The following is a 16,644-nucleotide window of genomic DNA, read 5'->3' as shown; positions in this document are numbered from 1 at the left end:
AAAATTCTTTTTATGTCAAAGATCTTATTTATTTATTTATTTATTTATTTATTTATTTATTTATTTATTCATTCATATGAGAGAGAGAGAGAGAGAGAGAGAGAGAGAGAGAGAGAGAGAGAAAACACAAGCAGGGAGGAGGGACAAAGGGAGCCCGAGAAGCAGATCCCCTGCTGAACAAGGAGCCTGATACGGGGCAGATGCTTAACCAACTGAGCCACCCAGGTGCCCCACACGTAAACATTCCATTTTGAATAGTTTTTATTTGAATTGTATAATCACACTCCAAATTTTAGAATTTTTTTATGACATGTATGTTATCAATTAAATGAAATATTCTCCCCTTTTCTTAACATTTTTGGTAGGCAGGTTTTTATTTTATTTGCATTTAGGTGTTCAGTCCTCCAAACCATTGTTCTCAGACCCACGTGTCATGGAAGCTGAAAAGTTTCTATGGTTCTTCTTACTTTTATTTTTTATTCTTTCAAATAGATGTAGAAATATATTTTATTACTGATTTTAATTTCAGTTTTTCCATTGTCCTCATTTCAGAATGAGAATCTCTATACTGGGGATCCCTGGGTGGCGCAGCGGTTTGGCGCCTGCCTTTGGCCCAGGGCGCGATCCTGGAGACCCGGGATCGAATCCCACGTCAGGCTCCCGGTGCATGGAGCCTGCTTCTCCCTCTGCCTGTATCTCTGCCTATCTCTCTCTCTGTGTGACTATCATAAATAAATAAAAAATTAAAAAAAAAAAAAGAGAATCTCTATACTGTTTGTTAATTTAATTTTTTATTAAATAATATTTGAAAGTCATTCTTTAAGTCAGAATTTTGTACATAATGGCCTGGTGTTCTGAAAAGGAGATAAGCATGATTTCTCCATTTTAGGACAAGAAAAACAAGGGCTATCTTTTAACTAAAGAATCCATCTTCTCCAGTTTCTGCTGACTTGGGTTTGGTTCGAAGAGAAGCAGTAGACCAGATTTCTGGGTCTTCATTCCTCAGAGGGCAGTGTCAAGTTGGAATATCAATTTTTTTTTCCTGTTCCTTCTCCTCTCCATTCCCATTGGCACAAAGGCAAATAGTCAAAACAGTGCGATTAAATTGGGATAGATCTCAATAGCAGCCATAAAAGTGACAAGATCAAAGAAAACTAGAATTGGAAATAATTAATAGCTCAGTTAGTCAAGGGATGGCATATGTGATGGGTGATGTCGTTTCCATCCCTCATCTGTGGAATACATACTAATCAATTATTGAACCTGAATGTAGCCTAACAGATGTTTTTCTACACCATGGCCTCAGCAGCCATCACCAAGCAATTGGAGCTGACAATGAGGCCCAACCTAAGGTATTCTAATTATTTCACATTATGAGAACACTGAGGCTGATAAAGGAAGGGGACTAGCTCAAGGTCACTCAGTGGCTGACAGAGACCCCTATTCTATATTATGTAAAATCTGTCCTCTTTTGAGATTTGAGTCTGTTGACGAGTCAGTTGAGTCAGTTGATGATAGAACCTATCAAGGGCACATGAAAATCTATATAGGGTGATATCAAGGACGATAAATGGGTTCCTTGATGGGTTCCTTCCTTCCATTTCTATCAAGGAAGATAAATGGGTTCCTATGGCATCAAGAAACCCAAGAGAGCAACAAGGGACAGATAGCAGAACACTGCTCCTCCTCCTCCTATCCTAGGGAGAAGGCAGGGGTTAAAGAGGAGGAAAATGAAGATCCTTCCTTATAATTGTGGAATTCTTGAAACTATCCTCCCAGGTAGCAGGGAGAGAAGAATGCTGTCTCTTTACAAGCAGCCTTCCACAAGAGGGGATACCCAAACCCCTCTCTATTTGTTCAGGTTTTCACCACCAGAGTTTAGAAGTTCTTGAGAAACTAATCAACTAACTAACCAACTAAAGTAGCCCTGCTCCAGTCACTTTTTATCCTAATGCCCTTTTTACTTTCTTTTCGACATCCTCAGATTTTGTCTAATATATCTAAATGTTGCTTTGTTTAAAACATATTTGAATCTGAGGGATAGAATTCCTCTAGGTAATAACCTCTTTTGGGAAGAAACTCCCAAGTCTTTGATGGCTGCTCTCTATCTCTGCACACGTCCCTCAGAGGGCATCTGCATCTCAGGAAGCCTGAGACCTTGGATCCATTTGATGTCCTTTGTACTCTACTTTGACTTCTCTGGATGCTCACAGCAACCTGTTGGCCGGTGAGTCCTGTATCATGTAGCCTGGCCTCTCTAAGCTTGTTAAGAGCCTGGAGGCAAACCTCAGGGCTTCCTGAGGTCTGGGTGTTACTACTTTTTGTTCTAGGTCTGGTGAGATCTACAGAGCTACTTGCCCCTATTTTTTTTTACTTGCCCCTATACTTGCCAATTAATCTCACAGTTACCTTCCCAATGCCTCCGCAGGGTGAGTGGAAACTTCTGGATACAGTCTAAATCACAGTGGGGTGAAAGGCCACTCACCTGCAGAACTTCTTTCAACACCCACTATCTAATTTTGTATATGGAAGTTCGTTTTGTTTCTCCCTGTCCCCATCACATAAGCTTCAAGACCCATGAAAATTGGATTCACCCCTAAGTGACACTCTGAGGGGCCAACTGCGGGCCTGCTCTCTCTTCTCAACTACACAAGGCCATTACTCTTACTTGCAGGTGCCTGTTTACCTGTTGGTATGGATATTGCCTGCAGATCATCTCTCCCTGGAATCCCTAACAGAAACCAAGCAAGAGAGCTTTCTTTTTGAAGAGCTAGAGTTGGTAGACTTATTTGTCTCTCCATCACTTGCCTCTTTCCTTCTTCTTTCCTCTACCCTTTAACTAAGACTCAGGCTTTTCTTTTACTTCCCTATGTCACAGCTTCATGGTTTATCTGTCTCAGATGAAAGGAGCATCTCCTCTGGAGTCTGGGAGAAATGAGATTCTCACTATGTGCTGAATTTTATAAGTCAAATAGAATTAAGGAAATTTAGCAAATTTCTTTTTCTCTCCACTAAGCCCATTCTACTCTCTCCTGATCAGGGAAATAAGTCTCAGAGCTCCACTGCAGTCAAGAGTCTATGATGGAACATGATTTAAGGAAGAAAATTAAAATGAATCAGCTTGATATTTGCAAAGTATTATACCATTATACTCTCTCCCTTTTTTTTTTTTTTAAAGAAGTCAGAAAATTGGATTTGTGCATGACATAATCCTATTTTAAATGATGGCATTTAATTTAAAAAAGTAAAAAATCTAGAATTTATAAAATGTTATACTCCTATGATGCTAGGAATCAAAGGAGTTCTAAGCGATTTAGAAATACTAATCCTCCCAACAACCCATTTTATAGATGAGGAAACTGAGGCATAAAGTAACTTGACCAAGATCATATAGATATAGATGGTGCCAACACAACACAACACATGTCTGTGGGGAAGATTTATCTGCAAGGCAGCTAATCAGAAACCTCTAGTTTATGATATATCTGAATAAGCTAGAAAGAAAAAGCCTTTGAATTCTGACTTGGCTTCTTTGCTGAATGACCTTGTATTAGTCAACCTCTAGAAGTCTGTATCCTATAAAATCAGGATAATATGATTAACTTTGCAATGCTGAGTGTTGTTTTTCTTTTTTCTCCTTCTTATATGGATGATTACACTAAACATTCGTGATATGCTCATCATCTGGAATGTACAGATTTTGCCTATTGTTCAAGACCCAACGTATTCCTAATATGTCTAGAAATAGTGTGCTATCGTAGACAGTGCTAGGCTTGGGATCAAGATGCCTGTTCCAGTCCTGGTGCAGTTATTAATCCTTTGTGTGAATGCACACAAGTTTCTGAGCCTCGGTGGCTCTACCTTTACGATGTGAAGTTGGACTCAATCAATGGCTTTCAACTGTGTTTTGAGAAATGCTACATTTCCCTGACGTGGGAGGGAGCATCGGGGAGGAGAGAGGACAAGGGGAAGGATGAGTGAGCAGTTTACCGGTTCCCATCTCCACTTCAAATTAAGCAACTCCATTTTAAACTGTCAGATTCTATTAGAACGGAGCATCCCACTGCCCATAAAACAGGTGGAAAACCCTAGACCTTTCACCCCCACATTCTCTAAAACTATCTTTTTTTGGTTTCTCTTTTTAATTTCCTCTTTTGCCCTAAACCTGGAACTAAAGGGTCTAGTTTTAAGAATTCCAGCTTAGACATATACATTCTTTTGTCCTTTCCTCTTTCCTACCAAGAAGTGAAATTAAGAATGAAGAGGCCTAAGCAAGGACTAGCATCGCTACTTCCAGCAATAGCCTTAACTTCCAGGTGAGTTTCCAGCAAGGTGTGATGGATTGGGAAACTTTTCAGTTTCAAAACAGCTAACAAGTGACACAGCAAAGTCATAAATGATCTCTCATCCTGCGATTTCAGGAGTCACTCATTTGCATTTGAATGTTTCTTGCTTTGGGAGGGGAATGACCTTCAAGAAGCAGGTTTTTTTTTTTTTTGGTATTTCTTACTCAATAGTCTTTAAGCCATCATCATGAATTCCATGAGAGCAATTTTTCTCCGCTACAGGCGAGGGAATTAAATCAAGCCCACATTGTCTTCAGTCTTCCTCTGCTTCCATTTTAGGGCAAGATAGGCCCCAATATCTAGGTCTCGGTTTTCTGCTTGGAACTAAGATGATCATCCCGAATTAAGTCAAAGTGCCGAATGCAGGTGCATGAGGACACACAACATCTGCAAACCACGTCTTCCAAGAGTCTCAACATCCTTGAAGCATCATGGAACTTCCATTTCTGATCTTCTGCATGGAGACTGACTTATCTTTTTTGTTTGGTTGTTTGGAAGGCAGGTTGGCGCACTGGAGAACCTTGGAAGGCTGATCCTGATTTCACACCGGCGTTTCGGTACCTTGGGGCAAATAAATTGCTTTCCTGGACCAATGTCCCCATTGGGCGTCCTGAGCTCCAAGTCCACGCACACACTCTGAGGACGAACCATGGAGATCATCATCTCCGGGTGTCGGTTTGGGCTTCACAAATCCCCGCGGGGTCTGATGTGGAGGTCGGGCTGCTGGAGGGCCGCCCCTTCGCAGTGGGGCTGTGTATGGGAAGTCAGTGCGGGTCTCCCGGAGGTGATGGGCCTGTCCCTTCTTGGGTTGGGATGCCTCACGTTCAGAGGTCCACTGAGAACTCCAGCTCGTCGTCACTTTGCCTTTCCAAGGGTTGCCTCCGCAGCCAGGCGCAAGAGGGGGACGTGCACCCCTCATTGGCATCGCACCCAGTCCTCCAGGCTGTCATTCCATGGATTGCTTGCACGCCCCCCGCCCCCCCATCAGCGCGTCATGGTCCCTTTAAGGCAGCGGCCATAGTTGAGTGGTGGGAGCAGCTGCAGGCAGCAGAGAGGCCCGCAGGACTCGGCCTACCCTCGGCCACTCACCGCGCACGCTCGGGACCGGGGGCTTGGTGGGAAAGGTGGGCGGGGCCTGCGGCGCGCATGCGCACCCGCGGCGCGCGCAAGGGGCTGGTTTGGTGATCCCTTTAAGAAACCGCAGGCGGAGGAATTTCTGTGAGAGAAAATAATCCTGCTCCCGGGGCCCCTCGGAGGCCATTAACCCCCCGAGTCCCGGCCCCCTCCCCCGCCCCGCGTCGCCCCCGTCTCCCGGGCAGGCCCGACCGCCCGCGCGCGCGCCCGTGGGATCTGCGGCTCTCCGGCCCGGCGCGCGGCATCCGCCCCCTCCCCGCTCGGAGCGCCGGGGCCCGGCTGGGGCCCGGGAAGCCGCCGCGAGCGGCCGTGCCTGCAGTGTGGGCGGGGGCCGGGGGCCCGGAGGAGCCGCCGCCGCCACCGCGGTTCCGAGCGGGGCCCAACATGGCGGAGAGAGAGGTGGAGTCCGGCCCCCGAAAGAGGGTAGGTGAGGTGAGGCCGAAGTCGGGCGGCGGGCGGCGGGCGGCGGGGGGGGGGGGGCGGGGCGGCGGCCGCGACCCGGGGCGCGCGGGGGTCGCTGGGGGCCCGGCCGGCGCGGCAGGGGGGGGTCGGAGGGGGGGCTGCGAGGGGCGCGCTGCTCCGTGCTCCTTCGGCAGGTGGGACAAAGATTGGCCGCTGGGCCGGAGGGGGAGGGGCGGGGGTTGTTGTTTGCTCTTTTTTTTTTTTTTCTTTTTCTTTTAAATGATTTATTAAATTTTTTTATTTTGTCAGCGCTCCGGGGTGGGGGCGTGGGTTATGTTACATGGAGCCGGGGAAGGAGGGTGTCAGGTTCTTAAGTGGCATCTTTAGTAAAATCAGAGTCTGGAAGTTTAACCCCGGGGGAGGGGGGGGGGCGGGGAGGTCAGGTAGGGGTGGCAGTAGCGGGAATGAGGGGTGGACGGGGCTCTAGAGGAGGGACCTGGGGGGGGTCCTTGGGTGCCCCTCACCCCCCCATCGCGAATATATCTTGCTGCCCCCCTCCCCTCTCCTACCTCTCCCCCCCTCCCCTCTCCTACCCCCCCCCCCCCCCCCCCCCGCCGCCCCGTAACCGTTATCAAGACCATAGCGGAGGTGGTGCTCTTACCTGCGTGCGGTGCGGTCCTTGGCGTGTCCTGCCGTAGCGATCCCGGCCGCCCTAAACGTCATGTTGTAGGCTTAGCTTCCTTCCTTCCCGACGAGGAGCAGAGTGGGACAAGTTTTGCCCTAACGATGGGCCCCCACCCAACCTGCAGAGGTGAGGCTGGTGGTCCATGCGAGCCGCCGAGTGCCTTTCAAAGTTCGTCCTGAAACTTTTCTTAATTTTCAATAGTTTTTTTTTCTTTTTAATTTCATTTCCAGATGGAGAACAATACTCTCCATTGAGCCATATTTTTCAGTTTTTTTTTTTTTTTTTTTAAACTTCCCCCTACTTTGAGCATGGGGAGTTTAAAGTTTCCTATCGGGGAATCTTCCTTTCGGGAATGGTCACCCAGTGATCAAATTAGCGTGCAGCCAAAGCACGTAACAAAAATGTAACTTTTTTTTTTTTTTTGATGGTGCCTGTTGGACGTGGTGTACAATGAGCGAGCTCTCTTGTATGGAATCGCGGCTAGTGTTTTGCAGCGCTCACCTTGCGCCTGGCGCTGTGCTTTGTAGGAAGAATGTAACTTCACGTTAGCTACGTGAAACCCATTCTGCAGATGAAGAAGTAAGAGGCCGAGGTAGGTTAAGTAATTATACTTCAGATCAGAGAGCTCTGGGAGTTGGATTCAGGTTGGTCCCGACTACAATGCTTGTGTCCGACGCCAGGCTTAACGTTTCTTTCCTTTTAAAAAGCAATTTAAATTATAGGGGCTCCTGGGTAGTTCAGCTGGTTGATTGTAGGATTCTTGGTCTCAGCTCAGGTCTTGATCCCAGCCAGGGTCTCGAGTTCAAGCCATGCCTTGGGCTCCATGCTAGGTGCGGAGCCTATCTAAAAACAAATCATAGGGATCCCTGGGTGGCGCAGCGGTTTGGCACCTGCCTTTGGCCCAGGGCGCGATCCTGGAGACCCGGGATCGAATCCCACGTCGGGCTCCCGGTGCATGGAGCCTGCTTCTCCCTCTGCCTATGTCTCTGCCTCTCTCTCTCTCTCTCTCTCTCTGTGACTCTCATAAATAAATAAAAAAAAAATTAAAAAAATAAAAACAAATCATAAATAATCGAAGAAATGTCCGATCGTTCCCCCCCCCCCCCCCCGACAGTTTATTAGGAAATATTTTCCATCACACAGCCAAATTGGAAAAATTTACAGGGAACGTTTGTATACCCATTACCTAGATTCTGGTTTTATCACGTATTTATTCGTATTATCTAGCCCCTTTATCTATTCGTTTTTTTAATGCATTTCATTGTAGTATTGGGAGCAATTAAAATTTAATGTTTCTAGTCTTAGGTTTATAGAAGTTTAGATCTTCTTCATGAAATAATTGGTCACACTTAGAACAAGTGAGGCTGGAAAATAGATATTTAGTTTAAGTGTTGGGTATGGAATGCACGTGTTTTGAAATTTTAAATTACACTTCAAGCAGTGAGTCAGTTTAACCTGGATCCCCCTTATATTTGAGTCAACTCACATGGCATGTGGTCCACTAATTAAAATATATGGGGTAAATTACTTGAGATGTGTAAAGTTCATTCAAGGAGATCTCTGAATCCAGTTGCTACTAGTGCTTTTGTCATTCCCTTATGAGACAGAATGTTCTGGAAAACATCTATGCACTTTGGTAACAAATTCAACTAGATTTCACATACTTTTTCCTCTTTTAATACACTTTAAAGGTGCCACATGTATAGTAATCTAAAGTATTATATTTTATTATTATTTTTTATTATTATTATTATTTTTTAATTTTATTTACTTATGATAGTCACAGAGAGAGAGAGAGAGAGAGAGAGGCAGAGACACAGGCAGAGGGAGAAGCAGGCTCCATGCACCGGGAGCCCGATGTGGGATTCGATCCCGGGTCTCCAGGATCGCGCCCTGGGCCAAAGGCAGGCGCCAAACCGCTGCGCCACCCAGGGATCCCTAAAGTATTATATTTTAATATCATGTAATATATATAGCACTTTTACAGGTTTCACCCGTTACTTTACCATTTTCATTTTTTTTTTTTAAGATTTTATTTATTTATTTATTCATAGAGATGCAGAGAAAGAGAGAGAGAGAGGCAGAGGCACAGGAGGAGGGAGAAGCAGGCCCATGCCGGGAGCCTGACGTGGGACTCGATCCCGGGACTCCAGGATCACGCCCTGGGCTGCAGGCTGCGCTAAACCGCTGCGCCACCGGGGCTGCCCATCCATTTTCATTTTGGAGGAAGGTTACAGTCATTCCCTTTTAAGCTCCATGATCCATTTTTTAAAGTTATTTTACTTTATTTGTTTTTTTAAGTTACGTGTCTATCCAAAGCGGGACTTGAACTCACCACCCTTGGTTAGGAGCCGCATGCTCTAACTAAGCCAGACGAGTGTGCCTTCATTTTATTTTTGATACCTGGTTAGAATATTCAGTAGGGTTATCCTGAACTGTACACATGATACATGTGCTTTGTGGGTTCCGTATGTGTATTTTTTTTTCCCGTATGTGTATTCTAAACAGGTTAGTGGGGATTATGTGTTAAAGTGCAATATCTTTTTAAGTAATTTGACTGCTTTGAGGCAGCTAAAAAAATTGTCTAGGCCTAGGTAGTAAGTTTTGGATATTTAATCTGAAATTTGCATTGATGACATGGTATTGTATTTATGATGCTTCACTGCTTTGACCTTTATAATAATCATAAGTCACAAAAAGTTGTTAAGCACCTATGCTGGTTGTTGGACTGTAAGCTAGATATAATGCTGTGGTATTTATGATCATCTAGGACAACATATTCTGGCTCTCTTGCTAAGTTGTGAATTCTTTTAGGATAGGGCTCATTTCATTGCATTTTTGCGGTCTCCAGCGCCTGTGACTTCCACGTAATAGGAACTCAAAAAGATGTACCATTGATTTTTGGTGGAATGTTCACCTGTTGCAGTACAGGGTGGGAGGGCTTGGGTACCAAGTTATCTGCTTTGTAATTTTGGGAGCTTTAGTAAATCTTTTATAGCATTCTTTATACTGCAAATTGTCTCCTATGGATCCAGATTTAGGGATCTTCTGATTGTTCTGGATTATGGTTAGATGGGAGAGTGTTTTTTAAGACCCTTGGGTTAATAACCTTAAATTCTGTGGAGGCCTGCCTGGTGTCTTATTTTTATGCTTGTGGGCAATTAGAACAATAGGTATTCATTAGATAAGGTTGATTTGATTGTATTCTGACTATATTGGAATGCCAGTCTTTGAATTCGCGAACCTGGGGAAGCTAAGTATGTGGGTGGGTCAGCATTATATCCATCAATCATTGCCAGGTTCATATGAAGTTCATACACACATACATTCTTTATTACTTTAAAGTTAGAAGCCCCGGTGGCTCAGTGGTTTAGCGCTGCCTGCAGCTCCGGGTGTGATCCTGGAGACGCGGGATCGAGTCCCACGTCGGGTTCCCTGCATGGAGCCTGCTTCTCCCTCTGCCTGTGTCTCTGCCTCTCTCTCTGTGTCTCTATGAATAAATAAATAAAATAAATAATAAAGTTAGGATATTTTGGGGGTAGCCCAGGTGGCTCAGTGGTTGAGCATCTGCTTTTGGCCCAGGTGTGATGCTGAAGACCCAGGATCGAGTCCCACATCGGGCCCCTTGCATGGAGCCTGCTTCTCCCTCTGCCTGTGTCTCTGCCTCTCTCTCTCTCTTCTCTGTGTATTCTCATGAATAAATAAATCTTAAAAAAAAAAAAAGTTAGGATATTTTTGAGATCTTATTTATGCATTTTTTTTAGATTGTAGAATTTTTATTTTCTAACATAAGTTTTAAAATTCATTAGGCTTGTTGTAAATAGTGCAATTATGTTATAATGCTATAATAATACACTTACAAAGCACAAGATCTCACTAAATCTGGTGGCCATATTTTTTGGTGAAATCCCTATATCTTTTCAAAGTTTGCATACAGAATGATGACTTTAGTAAATGTATGTTACTACATGGTCTAGGAAGTTGTATCCATTCTCATATTTAAACTTTTTTTTATTAAAATTTTTTTAAAAAATTTTTATTTATTTATGATAGTCACAGAGAGAGAGAGGCAGAGACTCAGGCAGAGGGAGAAGCAGGCTCCATGCACCGGGAACCCGATGTGGGATTCGTTCCTGGGTCTCCAGGATCGCGCCCTGGGCCAAAGGCAGGCGCCAAACCGCTGCACCACCCAGGGATCCCTAAACTTGTTTGTATATTAAATTTGAAGCATAGGAGTTTGGTATGCTGAAGAGAAAGATAAGCATATGTATAAGTAGTATGCTTACCTTTTTGTAAAAACTGACTGTTTTTGCTTTCCCACATATGTGTCTATACTTGTGTGTATGTGTGAGCTTGAAGAAAGTTGTGGAGGCGACATGTCTGTTAGGTTACGTTTTATTCATTACCTTCAGTGGGTAGGGATAAGGAAGGAAAGAGAGAAGAGGGGAAGTTTTGGGAAAATGGAAAAATACTCATGGTATAATATTAAGTGCAAATGTAGACTATAAAATGTTATCATAAAAAAATGTTATCATTATTGTAAATATGTAAACACTGAATATGCATGTAGAAAGGAATACAAAATAATGAGTTGATTTTATCATGTGATGGGATTATGGAGAACTTCTGTTTTGGGTTTTAATACTTTATAATAAAATAATTGCAAAAGGTTGATGATCCTTTTTAATTTCTTAATGAACTTTTATTTATTATTTTTTCATTTATTCATGAGAGACAGAGAGAGAGAGAGAGAGAGAGAGAGAGGCAGAGACGTAGACAGAGGGAGAAGTTGGCTCCACTCAAGGAGACTGACGTGGGACTCGATCCCGTGACCCCAGGATCACGGCCTGGGCCTAAAGCAGGCGCTAAACCGCTGAGCCACCCAGGGATCCACGTCTTGATGAACTTTTAATCTTTTATTCTTTTTGCTAAATGTGTTATTTAAAAGCATGATTTTTTTTTTGTATTTGTAAGTCACATATACACAATGTAAAGCATCTGCTTAAAGAATGCATTGCCTCTATCTAGAGAGCATTTGAAGAGACATTCTATTTTTTTTTTTTTTAAGATTTTATTTATTTATTCATGAGAGACACACAGAGAGAGAGGCAGAGACACAGGCAGAGGGAGAAGCAGGCTCCATGCAGGGAACGCAATGTGGGACTTGATTTCAGGTCTCCAGGATCAGGCCCTGGGCTAAAGGCTGTGCTAAACCGCTGAGCCACCTCCGCTGCCCCTATTGAATTATATTTAAATTGATGTGTAAATTACTTCTCAGGAAGCATCAAAATACATTCTAGTTTGAGATAACCTTAAAACATATCTTCACAACTCACAGGTTTATTTTTAAGAAAGCATGTATTTTAAAGGTATCATTTATTTTAAAGATAAAGTGCTTCCTTTGAAAATGGAATGATTTTCTAATTTGATAAAGACAATGTAAGGAGATAAATGTAAAATTGCAATTTTTTAAAAAAGATTTTATTTATTCATGATAGACACAGAGAGAGGCAGAGGCACAGGCAGAGGGAGAAGCAGGCTTCATGCAAGGGGCCCCATGTGGGACTCGATCCTGGGTCTCCAGCATCACACCTGGGCCAAAAGCAGATGCTCAACTGCTGAGCCACCCGGGGATCCCCTAAAATTGCAATTGCTATGGATGTTTAGTGAGTATTTTTGAATTCTGTATTAGGAGACCAACCACTCTTTAAAGAAGACTGACCTTTCCTTTAAATATTCTGATTATTTTACTGTGCATTAACTGATTATTTTAGCAAAGGAAAGAGAAAAGAGAGCATTGTAGCATAGTATTAGGTTGAAACATATATAATTGCTAATACTTGACCATTTGACTTATAAAAACGCATTTTTTTTAACAAGTGGTAATTTATTAAAAAGGTTGATTGAAGCATGTGCATTGGTGACTTCAACCTGAACTCTTGGTTCGATACTGATAGAAGTAATCTGCTTTAACATTCTCAGAAAAACTGTGCAAATCAATGAGTCACTTGTGGATCCTCATCTGAAAACATCCCAAGTCTTAGCACCTTCACTGCAAGGAGTTTTTCTTCTTGTATTGATTCTCAGACTCGTGGTAGGCATCTGAACTGGTCCTTTGCGCCTGTGATGAAGTCCGCACATACTACCTTCTCCAGAGATTTTACATTGTGGTTGGTTAGACTAATTCTAATTCGGTGAATCCCTACCTTTGCTTCCATGGGTGTCTTGCCAGTATCTTTTTATTTTATTTTTATTTTATTTTATTTTATTTTATTTTATTTTATTTTATTTTATTTTATTTTATTTTTATTATTTTATTATTTTATTTTTTAAGATTTTATATATTCATGAGAGGCACAGAAAGAGATGCAGAAACACAGGCCGAGGAGAAGTAGGCTCCCTACACTCCAGGATCACCCCTGGGCCCAAGGGGGCACTAAACTGTTGAGCCACCCGAGCTGCCCGAGCATGGACTTTTCAATCCCTAGTGTTTAGCAAGATTAGGATAATAACATCCACACCCATTTATGCTTGGGAATATGCATAATGTTATTTTAATTTCATTCTTATCATCTTTCTGGCCTCCTGGAAGCTTGAGTTAGCTACTTTCTTGCTTTTGACCAAAGATAATACCTGAGCAAACCTTTTCTATCCAACATGGACTACCCACTATTCTTCCTACTCTTTGAGGTTAAGGACCATATGTGTCCAACCTTTTTCTTTTTTTTTTTTTTTTTTAAAGATTTTATTTATCTATCTATGACAGACATAGAGTAGCAGAGACATAGGCGGGGAAGAAGCTGGCTCCCTGTGGGGAGCCTGATGCAGGACTTGATCCCGAGACCCTGGATCACCACCTGAGCCAAAGGCAATTGCTCAGCCACTGAGCCACCCAAGTGCCCCTTTGTTCATCTTTCTTTACATCTCCCAGCATGTCTTAATTTAAATGTGATACACACTCATACTTGCAGGCATACTGCACATTTATAGGCAAAAATTGAAAAACCCTTTTTATTCTCTTTCATAATTTGATATTAACATAGAATGTAAAATATAGACTGATAAAGTGAAACCCCATATTCCTGTTACCCAGCTTTGACAGCTAAACAGTTCTCAACATTTTGCTATTCCTGTCTCATCCAACTTTTTTTTGTGTGTGTCAAAATAATTTTAAAGAACTCTTAGGCATTGCATCATTTAATCTATATATACTTATGCATGTATTTCTAATGAGAATTAAAACTAAACAACTCCAATACTACTATACCTAGTAGAGAGATTCTTAATTCAATCTATGTTCAGATTTCTTTGATTCTCTAAGTTTTTTTTTTTTTTAACCGTTGGTTTGTTTAAATTAGTAAGATAAGATTTACCAGTTTATTTGGTTTATCTGCCTCTTAAGTTTCTCTTAACTTCAGCTATCTCCCTCCCTACCGTGTACACCCTGCACTTTTCCCCATGCTATTTCTTTGTTGAAAAAACTAGGTCATTTGTTCAGGAGGATTTCCCACATTCTGGATTTGGCTACTTGAATTCTTGTGCTGTTTTAACATGTTCAATTACCCTTCGTATTTTCCTACAAATTAGTAGTTACGTATAGAGCAGTGGTTCTCAACTTTGGCTGAAACTTGAGAATTAGCTGGAGAGCTTTTACATATCCTGATTCTCAGGTTACATTTCAGATTAATTAAATCAGAATTCGTGGGTGAATTCTGGGCATCAGTATTTTTAAAAATTTCCCAAGTGATTCACTCTGCCAAGATTGAGAACTTGAATTGGTAGAGCTTTATGAGATTTAGATTCATTTTCTTTTTTTTTTCATTTTCTTTAAGAAAGAAAAATTCACGAATAAAGTGATATGTAATTTATTTCCAATCAGCTTAAAGAGTGAAAGGGTATGCTGTTTAATAATTATAGTGGCATAATAGCCATAAACTGGGACTGTCATGGACAAATTAGGGTATATAGTCACCCTATTAAGATGATGCTAGTAGATGATGAATTCTTGTTGCATTATTCTAGGAGGTCTAAGTGGTTGTCACACTTTAGTGATACTAAAATTGATCAATTTACATTCTGCCAGTGGAATCTAAACATAGTTTTTTTTAACTTCTCACCTAATGAATTTATCAGCCATAGATGATTATTTCCTAGATCTATGATTTCATTAGAGGAGGTGTTTTTTTTTTTTTTTTTTTTTTTTTTAGGAGTGGTTTTTTTAAAAAGTCATTTCTTCTATTCACTGGAATTCTTCCATGAAGAATTTCTTCATCAATTATTTGATTACCCTGTAATATTTGTCAGGAAAAGCGGAGAGTAAATGCTTAATTTTTCCCTTTTGTTTATCAACTCTGAGGAGAATAAATTGATGGTAAAAGTGAGGGCTGGGAGGTGATAGCATTGTGAGCACATGGATTTTGATATGTTTGATGTATTTAAATCTACTGTGGTCAGTATTCTTTTTGATGTTTAAATTTGTCATATTTTTTTATTAATGGCTATCTTTATTAGTATCCTAAGGCTGCATAACAAATAATTACCAATTTGGTGGCTTAAAAGGCAGAAATTTATTCTCTCTCAGTTCTGGATGCTAGATGTCTAATATCAAGGTGTCAGCAGGGACATGTTCTCCCTAAAGGCTCTAAAGAAGAATTCTTCCTTCTTCCAGCTTTTGGAAGGATTCTAGAAGCTTCTGGTGGGTTGATTTGTTTTCCTTGATTTGTGACACTCCAGTCTGCCTCCCTCTTCACATGGCCTTCTGTATTTTCTAGCTCTTCTAAGGATATTCTTCATTGGATTTAGGGTCCAGCCTAATCCTGGATGATCTCATCTCAAGATCTTTACCTTAATTACATCTGTGAAGACCCATTCTGCTCACATTCTGAGCTTCTGGGTGCACATATATCTTAGGGGCCACAATTCAAGCCACTACAGTTCACCCTCTTGTCCCTGGAACTTCACATCCATCCTATATGCAAAATACATTCATCTGTATCCCAAAATCCCCCAAAGTCTCAGCCCATTATAACGTGAATTCTTAAGCCTTAAATCTCAGAAACCCCCAAATCTTAGCATCTAAATCATTTCGAGATATGAGTGGGATGACCCATCTAGGGTAAAATTCCTCTTTATCTGTGGCCCTTTGAAACCAGAAAACAAATTCTCTGCTTCTAACGTACAATCCTGGGACAGGCATAGGATAGACATTCCCATTCCAAAAGGAAGAAAGTGGAAAAAAAAAACAAAAACAAAAGGAAGAAAGTGGAAGGAATAAAGGGACCACAGGTCCTAGTCAAGTCCATAACCCAGCAGGACCAATTTCATTAGGTTTCAAGGCCTGAGAATGATCCTCTGCCCTCTATGTTCATTGAAACACTGTACACCCCTGCTTTGAGGCTACTTCTCTGACTTCTGTGTACCTTTCTTTTTCTTGAAGGGTAGTACATGTTCACACAGGAGTAGCTTTATTACCTCTTTCCTGCTGATAGAATTCCAGAAGTAAGAGCTTTTTCATTTTGTCTTCTTTGAAGTTTAGGCTGGCAATGTTTTTGTTGGTATGATAATCATAAACTTTCAGTCTCCTCCTTATGTAAAGGGGATCCACACAGGTAGACAAGAAGGTTCTTCATAGATCTGGATAACCACTTCTTTACTCCTGACTTAAATTGAGGTGACCGATTGGACACATGAGTCATACGTCTGATATATTCAGCAGATAGTTGTCCAGGTATACCTTTGGCCCTTTCCCTAGATAACATTTTTCTAATAGTGAATTTCATAATTTCAAGCATCCTCTGTCATATGGTTGGGCTGAGAACCGTCCAAATCAAGAGTTGTTTCCTTTTTGCTTAATATTTCCTCGTTTTCCTTTATTTCCTCTCACTTTTTAGTCTTAGCAGCAAGAAGAAACCAGGTTGCACTTTCAACACTTTGCTTGGAAATCTTAGTAAATGTCTGAATTCATTGCTTCCAAGTTCTGCTTCCTACCCAGTATCGAACACAATTCAGTCAAGTTTTCTACTACTTTTATAACAGCGATCACCTTTTAGTTCCCAATAATGTATTCTTCATTTGCTT

At 41.8% G+C, this 16,644-nt stretch overlaps 1 protein-coding gene across 11 annotated transcripts in view; it reads left to right on the top strand.

Moving 5' to 3' along the window:
* The first annotated feature begins 5,585 nt into the window (after positions 1 to 5,585).
* The window catches only part of ZMYM4 (zinc finger MYM-type containing 4), a 141,921-nt gene continuing 130,862 nt past the window's right edge, over positions 5,586 to 16,644 (top strand). For 3 of the 11 annotated variants that reach the window (XM_072723868.1, XM_072723862.1, XM_072723861.1), the window contains exon 1: positions 5,657 to 5,903. In XM_072723868.1, coding sequence (XP_072579969.1) covers positions 5,865 to 5,903 — 39 coding nt within the window. In that variant the 5' untranslated portion in view covers positions 5,657 to 5,864. Of the gene's footprint in view, positions 5,904 to 6,955; positions 7,160 to 16,644 lie in introns of those variants that run through there. The other 8 variants (XM_072723865.1, XM_072723863.1, XM_072723869.1 and 5 more) reach the window with 7 other exon arrangements.

This window comes from Vulpes vulpes, chromosome 10 (assembly GCF_048418805.1).
Source record: "Vulpes vulpes isolate BD-2025 chromosome 10, VulVul3, whole genome shotgun sequence".
NCBI classification, from domain to species: domain Eukaryota; kingdom Metazoa; phylum Chordata; class Mammalia; order Carnivora; family Canidae; genus Vulpes; species Vulpes vulpes.
Note: the sequence above shows the minus strand (reverse complement) of the source record. Positions and strands in the feature narration are given on the sequence as shown.